The sequence below is a fragment of the Schistocerca gregaria genome, chromosome 6 (assembly GCF_023897955.1).
Source record: "Schistocerca gregaria isolate iqSchGreg1 chromosome 6, iqSchGreg1.2, whole genome shotgun sequence".
NCBI lineage: Eukaryota > Metazoa > Arthropoda > Insecta > Orthoptera > Acrididae > Schistocerca > Schistocerca gregaria.
In genome coordinates this window covers 205,902,874-205,916,015 of record NC_064925.1, presented here as the reverse complement: position 1 = coordinate 205,916,015, position 13,142 = coordinate 205,902,874, and the positions used below count along the sequence as shown (strand labels likewise).

Here is a 13,142-nt window from a genome sequence, read left to right as displayed (position 1 = left end):
AAAGAAAACTGACGGACCATGAAGGAGTTATCCATTAGGGACGGAAATCTATAGATGTGATGTACATGAACAGACAAACAAATGATAACAATTTCAGAAAAAATGGATGAGTTACCGAGGAGAAAGAGCTTCACAAATTGAGCAAAGTCAATAAAGCGTTGGTCCACATCTAGCCCTTAAGCAAGTCGTTATTCGGCTTGAAATTGATTGGTAGTGTTGTGGAACGTCCTCCTGAGGGATATCCTGCCAAATTTGTCCAACTGTCGTTTAGATCGTCAAAATCCCAATCTGGTTATACGGCCCAGTCCGTAATAGTTCAAATGGCTCTAAGCACTATGGGACTTAACTTGTGAGGTCATCAGTCCCCTAGACGTAGACCTACTTAAACATAACTAACTTAAGGACATCATACACAGCCATGCGCGAGGAAGGATTCGAACCTGCGACCGTAGCAGCAGCGCGGTTCCAGACTGAAGCGCCTAGAACCGCTAGGCCACAGCGGCCGGCTAGTCCGCAATGATTCAAACATTCTCAGTTGGGAGAGATTCGGCGAAAACACGTCTTCGCTGATCAGCGGAGCTCAGTACAAAGCGGAACTCGTCACATAAGACGGTTCTAGTCCAGTTAGTGAGATTCCAGGCCTAAGACGTGTCTAGAGACGCTCCGGGAAGCGGTAGGATACCAACCTGACTCGCCCACTATATGGCTCGACAATCGGGAGTGATGGTTTGTGGATCCATTTCTTTTCATTTGGTTGTCATCCGCGGCGCTCTTACAGCACAGCTTCATCTCGATGGTATTCAAAGCCCCGTTATGTAGAACTCCTTGGCAAGCTGTCCTGGGCTTACATTTCGGTACGATAACGCCTGTCCGCAAATGACGAGAGTTACTACTCCTTGTCTTCGTGCTTGCCAAATCCTACTTTGGCCAACAAGGTCGTCAGATCTCTCCAGTTAAGAACGTTTGGAGCGCTATGGGCAGAGTCCTATAATCAGCTCGGGATTTTGACGATCTAACGTTCCAGTTAGACAGAATTTGGTCAGATATCCCTCTAGAGATCATTCAACAACTCCATCAATCAATGCCAAGCTCAATAACTGCTTGCATAATGGCCAGAAGTGGACCTTCTTGATATTGACTTACTCAATTTGTGAAGCTCTCTCTCTTGAATCAATCATCCTCTTTTCCTGAAACTGTAATGGTTTGCTTCATCTACATCGCATCTACCGATCTGCACCATACAGATAATTCCTTCGTGGTGCGTTTTTGTTATTATGATTATAATTCCTGAAAGGGTTAGCGAGTGTGATATTCAGTTCTGCAGTGACTTTTGCTGTTGTCTCCCTCTTCAATTACCATCTGTCACGGTCACTTTTCCGGCCGAAGTGGCCGTGCGGTTCTAGGCGCTACAGTCTGGAACCGAGCGACCGCTACGGTCGCAGGTTCGAATCCTGCCTCGGGCATGGATGTGTGTGATGTCCTTATGTTAGTTAGGTTTAATTAGCTCTAAGTTCTAGGCGACTGATGACCTCAGAAGTTAGATCGCATAGAGCTCAGAGCCGTTTGAACCATTTGAACAGTCACTTAAAACACTTTCGTCCGCGTTGTGACTTAGCAGCTGATGTTATCCCGCGTTCCCTGTAGGTGGCATAAACCTCTGATATGGTGCCTCATGAAACACCAACCACTTCGGCTCTCTTGGTTATGGAAGAAGCCACCATGCCAACACCAACAATTTGGCCACGTTCGAGTTCACTTAGCCCCAACATAATGCAATGACAACTTCACAGATTACTATTCTACCCTTTCTCCCTCCCTCCCCCCTCCCCTCCACCCCAACTGACACTTGCAACGTACCAAGGCATTTGCGATAGTAATGGATACTGGTAGGCACTTTCACCAAAATATTATATGATCTGTTCCAGTAAAATCTTTTTTCTAAGTTTTCTTAGAGGCTAAGAAAAGGACCGTCGTTCCAGGCATTCATATTTCGATTTTCCAAACTGGGAAAATATTTGCTAAAAGAATTTAAAAGGTTCCATGCAGACTGGCAAGAATTTACTTTATTTCTTTTTAGCCGCATGGAACTATCTGTAATAGTAGATTAGAAAAGATAAACTTCTTTGCCAAGGTCGCAAATAATAACCTTTATTCTCCATAACCGGTTTCAGTAATCAATTTTACCATCTCCAGATCTCGATAGACAGGTTATTGCATCACTGTAAGAGTACCCTTTCTTGTGAATTGGTAGATACGTGACAGACTAGAAGACTGGTGCATCCGCATGTTAAAATTAAAACGACATACATTTGTATCCTGCGAAATTCCTACCTGACCTTTCTTCACCAGAGCCACGAAACGCCTTTCCATCAACAATAATTTCATCTGCACTGCTAATAATGTCATGCTTACTAACGTCCTGTTTTAAGAAATACGCAACGACCTGTCTGTCAAGATATGAAGATGGTAACATTGATTATCGAAACCAGTTATCGAGAATAAAGTTATTATTTGCGATTTTGGCAAAGAACATTATCTTCTCTAATCTATTAGAACGAACTGATGGACAGCAAAAGAAATAAACAGAAGAGTGGATGTCCTCTTGTGGGCTCATACGAAGAGTGTTTTGTATTAGACACCTTTGCATTGCGAAGAGGATCTGTGTGAAAGAATTCTCTACACCTAGGACATTTGATCGAACAACACTAAGGTTGTTAGGACGGATAAACATAACTTAATGCAATGCCAAGCCTTCACAGAAGCTAGGGGACCGCTCTCTGGAGAGCCATGTGAATGTAGAACCTCGTTTAAGTGATGCAGACAAATACGGTTATCACACAAATGTGTCTATTTCGATTGCTATCGTCGTCAGAAGGCCAATCGTACATTTGAAATATTCTCAATTACTCTTATCAATTTTGACTAGGTCATCCGTCAGTAGGATTCCCTAATGAAAAATCGTACTTTTGCATTTCTCTGTCACCATTGAATAACTGCATCAGCATCACGGGAACACACTGTAGAGTGTAAGGATCCTTCAGAGCGAATGATTTTTGGTATCTGTTTCATCACACTGAATGAGTGCGATGCGATTAAGCTTGTCGTCTGTTGTTCGTAAGTGGAATGAAATAAGTTAGAGGACATTATCTTTTATTTCATAAGGACGATACCATTTTTTATGGTCAATCTGACAGTAAACTACTGTTAAGCAGTTAAGAAGATTGTTATGCTGTCGTGGTTGCAGTAAATCTCTCTCCCTGTAGTCCGAGAACCAACCATTAGGAACATCGTCAGATCACTTAAAATTACGGGAGTGGGAGCTTATAAGATGAACGTGTTCTGTTCAATAAAAATTGTTCTAACATCCAGTTACGTCTTGACTAAGTATCGTCGAAAGATTATGCACGACATGAAAAAAAAATGTAATTCCGTTTGATTGTACTATTCAAGAGTCGTAATCAGTCTGCCATGTCATACACCTAGGTGTAACAAAACTCACAAAACGCATTTCTCCTTAACAGCTGTTAATGGAAAGAATCTGTTAGTATCGAGTCTCGTACGAACGTTTAGATACATGAAGTAGAATCATCATCACATATTGTCAGTGTAATTACATAGATGGTAGGCTTCGATTTATTAGCAGGCTCCTGGAAGACTGCAGTATGTCAACAAAAAGAGTTTGCTTTCAAAAGAACTGCACAACAGGCATATGCAGTGAAAGATTGCATAAGTTGCCAAAGTTCTGAATGAGGGGCGAGAGAGTTCTGAAAAATCTTAATTGTCTGACACTCTACTTAGAATCAGCAAGAATTTAATTTCAGAGCAGAAACTACTAATATTATTTAGCTTCCTGCGAATCGATCCCGTAGAGATCGTGAAGACTGTATTAGACAAACAATAGCTCGTATGAATATAGAACGATCGTGTGGCGTTATTGTTCGGGAGACTCAGTCTGGGTAATATCTCGTACAGAAGCCTCCAAGCAAAGGATGAAGGAGACGATGATGTCGCTGGCGGTTGACATCTAGACAAAGACAACAATTTCATACCTCGCTGTTCACAATATCTGCTACCTAATCATGAGTAATGCTACTAGAAAGAAAGCGACATATTGTTTCAATGAAGCTTTCGAAACGACTCAGTGTTGACACAGTCGGAAGAGTCAATCGACCAGTGGGCACCAAACGACAATTTAAAAAGATCGAAGCAAGCTTGCGAAGAAAGTATGGCGAATATTAAATAATACACAATAAAATGAGTTTCCAAAATGTCATACCCTATACGCCATGCGGAGGGCATACACGTGTAAAGTAAGAGTTTGGGCGTCGTGCGCTGGTGGGAGTTACTTCCTTTCTCATGCCTCTTCCTTCTTTCTCTTTTCCCAAGGTGTAGCAGTTTCGCTGGTTATGCTCTTCTCTCTGACTGAATATTTGTATAGTTCTTCTGAACATATGCTGATAAGGCAGTATGCTGCCTCGATAATCAGTCAAAAACATAATTCAGATATTAAGTGATACAAATATGACACAAATACTGCACTCATCTTATGCCAACGAACGAAGCAGAACGTAAAAAAGGGGTATGCCCAAAAGACTTAATGAAATACGGGTTCCAGAACTGTATAACGTGTGAACTTCGACGTACTTCCATTACAGTGAGAAGGATTTTTTTTTTAAATCACAAGAAAACATACACAGTAGGAATAAATTTGCTCTGCTTCATGCCCATAACGTCCGTGGACGCTTTACTATTGTTAGAGGTATTTAAAATCCGTCTTTGCTTCTACTAAAAGCTGCGTATTTATATTACCACACTAGTTTCGTTTTATTGATTTAAAAAATCTTCAGTGATGATATTTTTGTCTAATTTCGGTTTATATCTGGAATTGCACGTTTTCCAGGTATTCGAGCGTTTGACTCTGATATTTTGCTCTCATTTCACGCTCGTCGCCTGCGTTTCTTGGCATGAAATACACGGAGGCGACAAAGTATTGGATAGCGATATGCACATATACATATAACGGTAATATCACGTATACAAGATATAAAAGTGCAGTGCATTGGTGGAGCTGCCATTTGTACTGACGTGATTGTGGCCGGACAACGGGAATTAACACATTTTGAGCGAGGAATGGTAGTTGTAACTAGACGCATGAGACATTCCATTTCGGAAATCGTTAGGGAGCTCAATATCCCGAGATCTACTGTGTCAAGAGTGTGCCGAGCATACAAAATTTTTGGCATTACTTCTCACCACGGAGAACGCAGTGGCCGATGGCGTTCACTTAACGACCGAGAGCAGAGGCTTAGTGGAGAGTTGTCATTGCTAACAGACAAGCATGAAATAGCCGCAGAAATTAATGTGAGACGTACGACGAACGTATCCGTAAGGACAATGCGGTGAAATCTCGCTTTAATAGGCTATGGCAGTAGACGACCATCAAGAGTGCCTTTGATAACAGGACGACACCGCCAGGCAGCATGGCCGGCCGCGGTGGCCGAGCAGTTCTAGGCGCTTCAGTGCGGAACCAAGCGGCTGCTACGGTCGCAGGTTCGAATCCTGCTTCGGTCATGGATGTGTGAAATGTCTTTAGGTTAGTTAGGTTTACGTAGTTCTAAGTCTGGGGGACTGATGACCTCCGATGTTAAGTCCCACAATGCTTAGAGCCATTTGAACCATTTGCGGCAGCGTGGCTCAATATTTCTGCTGGGGACTTCCAACGACTTGTTGAGACCATGCCACCTTCAGTTTCTGTACTACGGCGTGGAAAAGTAGGTCCAATACGATTTTAGTAGATGTCCCATGACTTTTGTCACCTCATTGTATAACACAACTTGTGCTTATTTTCCGTCATTCGCTAAATGAGATGAAAGTCCCGAGTAAAACATATCAGCAACGAAAACGAATGGAATTCATTATGCCATAATCATCAGCATACTCAGCACTTTCAACTAAATTTTCCACTGTGATAGCTCTTACACGAGCCTCAGTCTTCGAGATGGAGGGGTAAGTCAGCACCTTGAAAGGAGAATAGCTGTAGACGCGAATCACGGCAGCGCCCACTTTCTCCCTCGCCCGACTAGCGGCTTCGCATTTCCGCTGCCGTAACGTTACACACGAGACGAGACGTCGGGCGTCAGTGTACGCCGAGGGCCAAGAATAACGACGCTATACGAAACAGTGGGCGGCGCTTGCAAAATGTAGAGGAAGTGGCGAACGAAAAGCAGGATCTCAGCCACTCCGTCCTGGCTTTCCAAGGACGGGAAGAGATGCGCCTTTCACTAGCTCGCTTCAGGAAACCAGTTACACAACTTCACGCCAGCCTCCCGTCATCGCCGTCGCGAGCTGCGAAGCCACGAGTATTGTCATCGGCTTAACTAAGTTATTTATTCTTTGCTAAATAACTTCTCTCTGCTATTTTTTTCCTCTGATAGGAAATGCTCGAGTAAAAATATGCCTCAATTTAAAAAAAAAAACTGTTTTTTCAACAGCGCAATGAAAGAGGAAGAATTTCGTACAGAAAGCAATCCTCATGAATAACATCATTTTTTTTTCGAGACGATGCAAAATTGCAATGAATCTGTGATGTCTTTAATTATGACATCATGACTCCATCCCATGCTGCGAGTCTTGTTTCTAACTTACACAACTCTCCACCTTGCACATGCTGTTTCTAGTAATTTTCCTAGACGTTTATTTTCCCGAGCACCTGCTTAGTCGATTTTTAGGTAACCGAAGGCATAACAGTACTTACCACATACTAACGCAAACCTCATGTAGTGAGTTGAGCAGTCACTGAATTCTCTAAATAACTCGAGCTGAATGCTACGGTATACGGTTTTCTTTAACAACGACATGGTATTAGGGCTATTCGGAAAGTAAGGTCCGATCGGTCGCGAAATAGAAATCACACTGAAAATCTGATGAGGCTTTGTATAAATGTGTTTGACAGTGTCTCCAGTATGCCAGTCGATCGCGTCACGTTGCTCTTTTCCAGCTCTGAGCGCACAGCGAGCACGTGAATATGCCTAGAAGATTAGAAGATACTGTCTCTCGCCAAGTATGACTGTGCGAGATTTCGCCTGATTTCATGCAACCCACACAACGTATCTGTCTTGTATTTTCTCCTTCATGACAATTCTTTGCCGCACACTGCAGGGGCAAGGGAAACGCTCCTGTAGTGTTTGCCATGGCAAATGTTTGATCACTCACTGTACAGCCCGGACTTGGCTCCCTCTGATTTTCACCTCTGCTCGTATGAACCACTGGCTATGAAGACAACGTTGTGGCACAGAGAACAAGCTGCAGATCAGCGCAAAGTATCAGCAGAAAGCACAGGCGGATGCCTTCTATGACGATGGTATTTGAAAGATGGTACAATGCTACGACAAATGCCTCAGTCGGTGTGGCGACTACGTGGGGAAGTAGCTGGAAGGGGTAGTTAGCTGTTACAAATAAACCATTTTTGATTTTCATTGAGTTTCTATTTTGCGAGCGATCAGACAGTTTCCGAATAGATCCCGTATATTTCCTTCCCTATGCTTATCCATCCTTATGTCTCCTTTCTAATGACTTACATATCGACGGAATATTAAATCTAGTTTTCTCATCTACAATAATTTCGTTGTTACAGACTGATTTCTTAGCCGTTAAGAACTTCAATATCAGCTGTTATTTATTTCAGGACAAAAGGCCGTGCACAGAAATGTAGTCCTGTTTAATGGGCAGATGAAACGAAATATAAAACACAGGTACCAAATAACTTCCTTTAAAACGCTCGAGAAACGCTCGTAACACAGCTGCAGTGGGTGATCAGTACCATAAAATATACTGCTACAGCTTGCTTGTACATTTCAAGGCGATGCTGATTATTTATTTCCGAAGTATCACGAGTACATTCGTAATAGAGTTACCTTATTGTCGACCTTCCTTGTGACATCAACATAGATTAAGCAGACAGCACGTATATCTCTTAAAGTATAATTAACCATTCTAACAGAACATCTGTACGGGAAAAAAAAGTCTCAGACAGTTAGAAAGTTGGAATCACCCAATATACAACAGCCATAATAAAGTATGAGAGACAATGAGTAATAAATGAACAACACAATGACTGGATACACAAAGATTCGACGATACGCATCAACAATTGTAAATAACCAGTGTTACTAACAGACCCTAGTCCTGGCCACCACGGATTGGAACTGATTGCACTAGACTAATCCGAAGCTTTCAAACACTTGTGGGAACTGGAAGACATCAATACTCTGCGAGCCTAAAAAATGAACGGTTCTAGGTAACATAACTCCCAGAAATCATCTGTACTTGAACAGAAACTTTACATTTTTGTGCGCGGTAGTTAAATGCGACCGGAAATGCTTATTATCTTTCCTGGCTGCACAGTCGCAACTTATGGCGAATGCAAACCTTAATCAATGCAAGGTAATGATAACTAATGATGTGTTCACTAACATGCGTGAACAATGGGCAAACCATGCTTTCGAGCAATAGATGAAATGCATAAAATGTTAAAAGTTAAATCAACTATCCTGGACAACATAAGATTGTCAAATTTTGCTGTGTCTCGTCGAAATACATCTCAAGTGGGACGAAAATTGTGAATACCACATGGCTTGCAACCTCAGACCTCTCAACAACGGTCAGGTACTTTTTTAAGAACCTGAAACATTCTTGACAGTCAAGAATCACAATAAAATAAGTGTAAGGAATATCTCTCACAAACTACTTCTTTCCAGAATGCCTAACTTCTATGAAAATGCAATACTGCACAATAATCTCACATCGAGAAGTTATACATTAGAGCCGTGCTAGTCTGATAAATTAAATTCCCTGTCATTAATTTGCTCTTGTCAAAAAATTTACAACCTTTTCCGATATTTCACGTGGGACAATCTGGTACATGGATCTTACCACTTATTTCGGTGACTTTATTCTGAGATAATAGGATACACCACCAGAATGTCAATCACCATGCAGTCGTTGTTGAACGTAGCACAATTGAGTCATGCTCTTCTACTCTTTTTTTTCAACAAGCATGTGTTTAACATCAGTAGTGTACACATTTAGCTCGTGCTTGTTCGCGACTGATTTATCGTGACTGTTTGTCACGTTTCTCTCAGAAACGGCATCTCTTCTGGACTGTCTAAGTGAAGACGTCGATATAGATGAAGCAACAACACCATACGTTGCTGAAAATTCTGCAAGTTGAAGGTGCGGCTGTGAAAAAAGTTATTGCTCAGTAAGAGTTGTTCAAGTGTAGCGTGTACAGGAGAAGTACTTCCTTTTCCTCTTATTTCTCTTCGTTTCAGTTAGGTGGAAGGACAAATAAGCGTAGGGTTTCGGTGGAAGTTATCACTTAGCTCTTTTCAGTGCATGATTGCCTTTCTCCAACCGAACGACAGCAGTTCTGGTTTAGACGTGCTAGTACCAGCAGTTGTTTCTGTTTCGCAGCATCTGGTAGGCAGGAAACGGGCAAATAAAGTAATATTTGGAAACTAAATTACTTACAGTAAACACCGTACGGTGACTAATACGCTAAAGATATAGATGTAAAAGCGAAAAATATTAGCACAGCTAAGATTGCTTCGTCATTTTACTGCCGTCTGTAGGTCAACAGTAATTAGGAACGTACGAGCAGGTAGCTACTTTAGCCTTTTTTTTTTCTTTTCTTTTTTTTTTTTTTTAAATCATAAGAAACATGTTATACCTGTGATTACACTGTCAATGAGTAACAGTTGGAATCGGCGAACTCACACAAATACCTAGGTGTAACAATTTGTAAGGACATGAAATGGATATGAGAAAGCTTCAGTTGTAGGTAGAGCAGAGGCAGACTTCGGTTTATTGTAGAGTACTAGAGAAATGCACTCAGTCTGCAAAGATAACTGGTTACAAAACCCACGTGTGAGCCATCCTAGGGTATTGCTCAAGTGTGTGAGACCCATGCCAAATAGAACCACCAGGAGATACTGAACGTATACAGACAAGGGTAGCAATAATGGTCACAGGCTTTTCCGATGATAGTCGGCCGGGGTGGCCGAGCGGTTCTAGGCGCTGGAACCGCGCGACCGGTACGGTCGCAGGTTCGAATCCTGCCTCAGGCATGAATGTGTGTGATGTCCATAGGTTAGTTAGGTTTAAGTAGTTCTAAGTTCTAGGGGACTGATGACCTCAGATGTTAAGTCCCATAGTGCTTAGAGCCATTTGAACCATTATTTTTTCCGATGATACCGAAAAACCTGAACTGGCAGGCACTTGATGGTAGCTTTCATTGATGAAAGAATACTCTACAAGCTCCGACGTACTGTTCCTGTGAAGATCACACACACAAGATTCTACTAATTAAGTTCGCACAGAGGCTTTTAAGCAACAGTTCTCCAGCGTTCCATACGTGAATGGAACAGGAACAAGCTGACACGATGCAGAGTACCGCCTCCCAACATTTCACAGTAGTTTTCAAAATCTGGCTGTGGATGTGGCGATGTGTTGGACGATAATGTGTACCTCAGTCCCACAATGAGCAGACGGATAAATAGGTTACTCGAGTGTCAGAATTCTTGCCTCCTGTCAACGGAGTAACATTATTTCCGGGTCGCTGCCCAACTGGGGAAAACACATCCAGTACTGCACAGAGGTCCCATGCTGCCTGATCACATTCGCACGAGGCACTTGTTTCTGGGTACCAAAGTCCAAGGGCGCAGCTAAGAACATGCGAAGGAAGTCAGTGTGGCGAAACTCGGGAGGCCACACACGAGTAGCTGCGCTACCGACAGACCAGATACGTGGCGTGATAAACGTCGGAACGCGGCTTCCCAGAGTCGGTCATGCGGGGTCGACACGTCTTTAGTGAAGGACGTGGCTAAATAGAGACGCTAGAAGTGCGAGAGGCGCGAACGGGCCGACGGGCGGCTGTACTCACCGGCAGAGACGAGTAGGGCGGCGGCCAGAAGCCGGTAGAGCGGTCGCGGCGGCGCGACCATGGTGCTCGCAGGAGAACTGGGGACCCTGTCTGCACGACAGGCGCTCAGCGCGGCTCGGCGCGCCCCACCCTCGCCCGCGACGGCAGAGGTAGGGGCAGGGCGGCTTTCCAGCGGGGGCCTGGACGTGGGTGTGTTCAGCAGGAAGGGGCGGGCTCGCCAGAGAGAGCTTCTGAAGAAAGGCGCACCGCGCGCCACGGCGGCACGCAGCGGAACCTCCATTCAGAATCAACTCGTATGCGGTACTCGACCGGTTCATTTCAATTATCGCATAACTAAGGACCTTATATACAGATTGTTTCAAAATGAATATACAGATTTAAAGGCTTCGTAGCACTTACACTACTGGCCATTAAAATTGCTACACCAAGAAGAAATGCAAATCATAAACGGGTATTCATTGGGCAAATCTTTTATACGAGAACTGACATGTGATTGCATTTTCACGCAATTTGGGTGCATAGATCCTGATATGTCAGAACCAAGAACAACCACCTCTGGCTGTAATAACGGCCTTGATACGCCTGGGCATTGAGTCAAACAGAGCTTGAATGGCGTGTACAGGTATAGCTGCCCATGCATCTTCAACACGATACCACAGTTCACCAAGATTAGTGACTGGCATTTTGTGACGAGCCAGTTGCACGGCCACCATTGACCAGGCGTTTTCAGTTGGTGACGCATCTGGAGAATGTGCTGGCCAGGGCAGCAGTCGAGCATTTTCTGTATCCAGAAAGGCCCGTAAAGAACCTACAACATGCGGTCGTGCATTATCCTGCTGAAATGTAGGGTTTCGCGGGATCGACTGAAGGTTAGAGCCACGGGTCGTAACACATCTGAAATGTAACGTCCACTTTTCAAAGTGCCGTCAATGCGAACAAGAGGTGACCGAGACGCTTAACCAATGGCACCCCATACCATCACGCCGGGTGACACGCCAGTGTGGCGATGATGAATACACGCTTCCAATGTGCGTTCACCGCGATGTCACCAAACACGGATACGACCTTGATGCTGTATAAAGAACCTCGATTCATCCGAAAAAATGACGTTTTGCCATTCGTGCACCAAGGTTCGTTGTTGAGTACACCATCGCACGCGCTCCTGTCTGTGATGCAGCGTCAAGGGTAACCGCAGCCACGGTCGCAGAGCTGATAGTCCATGCTGCTGCAAACGTCGTCGAACTCTTCGCGCAAATGGTTGTTGTCTTGCAAACGTCCCCATCTGTTGACTCAGGGATCGAGACGTCGCTGCACGATCCGTTACAGCAATGCGGATAAGATACCTGTCATCTGGACTGCTAGTGATACGCTGCCGTTGGAATCCAGCACGGCGTTCCGTATTACCCTCCTGAACCCACCGATTCCATATTCTGCCAACAGTCATTGGATGTCGACCAACGCGAGCAGCAATGTCACGATACGATAAACCGCAATCGTGATAGGCTACAATCCGATCTTTATCAAAGTCGGAAATGTGATGGTACGCATTTCTCTTCCTTACACGACGCATCACAACAACGTTTCAAATCTGTTGGAAACTTTCCTCATGTCAGCACTTTGTAGGTTTCGCCACCGGCTCCAACCTTGTGTGAATGCTCTGAAAAGTTAATCATTTGCATATCACAGCATCTTCTTCCTGCCGCTTAAATTTCGCGTCTGTAGCATGTCATCTTCGTAGTGTAGCAATTTTAATGGCCAGTAGTGTATTACATTCACCTTACAGTTGTAAATAATACACCAAATGCAAGAGACATACAAACAGTACAATTACTCAGTGAGAACACCGATCACACATCGAGTCGACAGGCCAGTTGTTCCGAAACCTTGATCAATGTGTCAGGAGTAACTCTTGCAATAACGCTGTTTCTAAAGTCGGATAGATCTTCTGGTATCGGACGCACATACACATGATCGCGTCAGATCGTGTGTGGAGGTGGAGGTCATGCATAAAATGCTGTGTCAACCGGCCCCTTGCGCCCAATCCACCGGTCGGATACAACGCCGTTTAACCAGTCGCGTACTGAGTTATGCCTGTGCGGCGGCGCACCATCTTGCTCCCAAATAAAGATGTGTTGTTCAGCTTTTTTCCCATTGAGGCAGGGCCTTAGCTGTAGCACATCAAGACAAAAAACATCGGTGACTG

General features: G+C 43.9%; 1 protein-coding gene across 1 annotated transcript in view; it reads right to left on the bottom strand.

Moving 5' to 3' along the window:
* Positions 1-11,085, bottom strand: part of LOC126278279 (chitin deacetylase 1) — a 190,365-nt gene extending 179,280 nt beyond the window's left edge. The window contains exon 1 of the mRNA XM_049978283.1: positions 10,940-11,085. Within this exon, the coding sequence (XP_049834240.1) occupies positions 10,940-11,000 (61 nt within the window). The 5' untranslated portion in view covers positions 11,001-11,085. The remainder of the gene's footprint in view (positions 1-10,939) is intronic.
* Between the last annotated feature and the right edge of the window lie 2,057 nt (positions 11,086-13,142).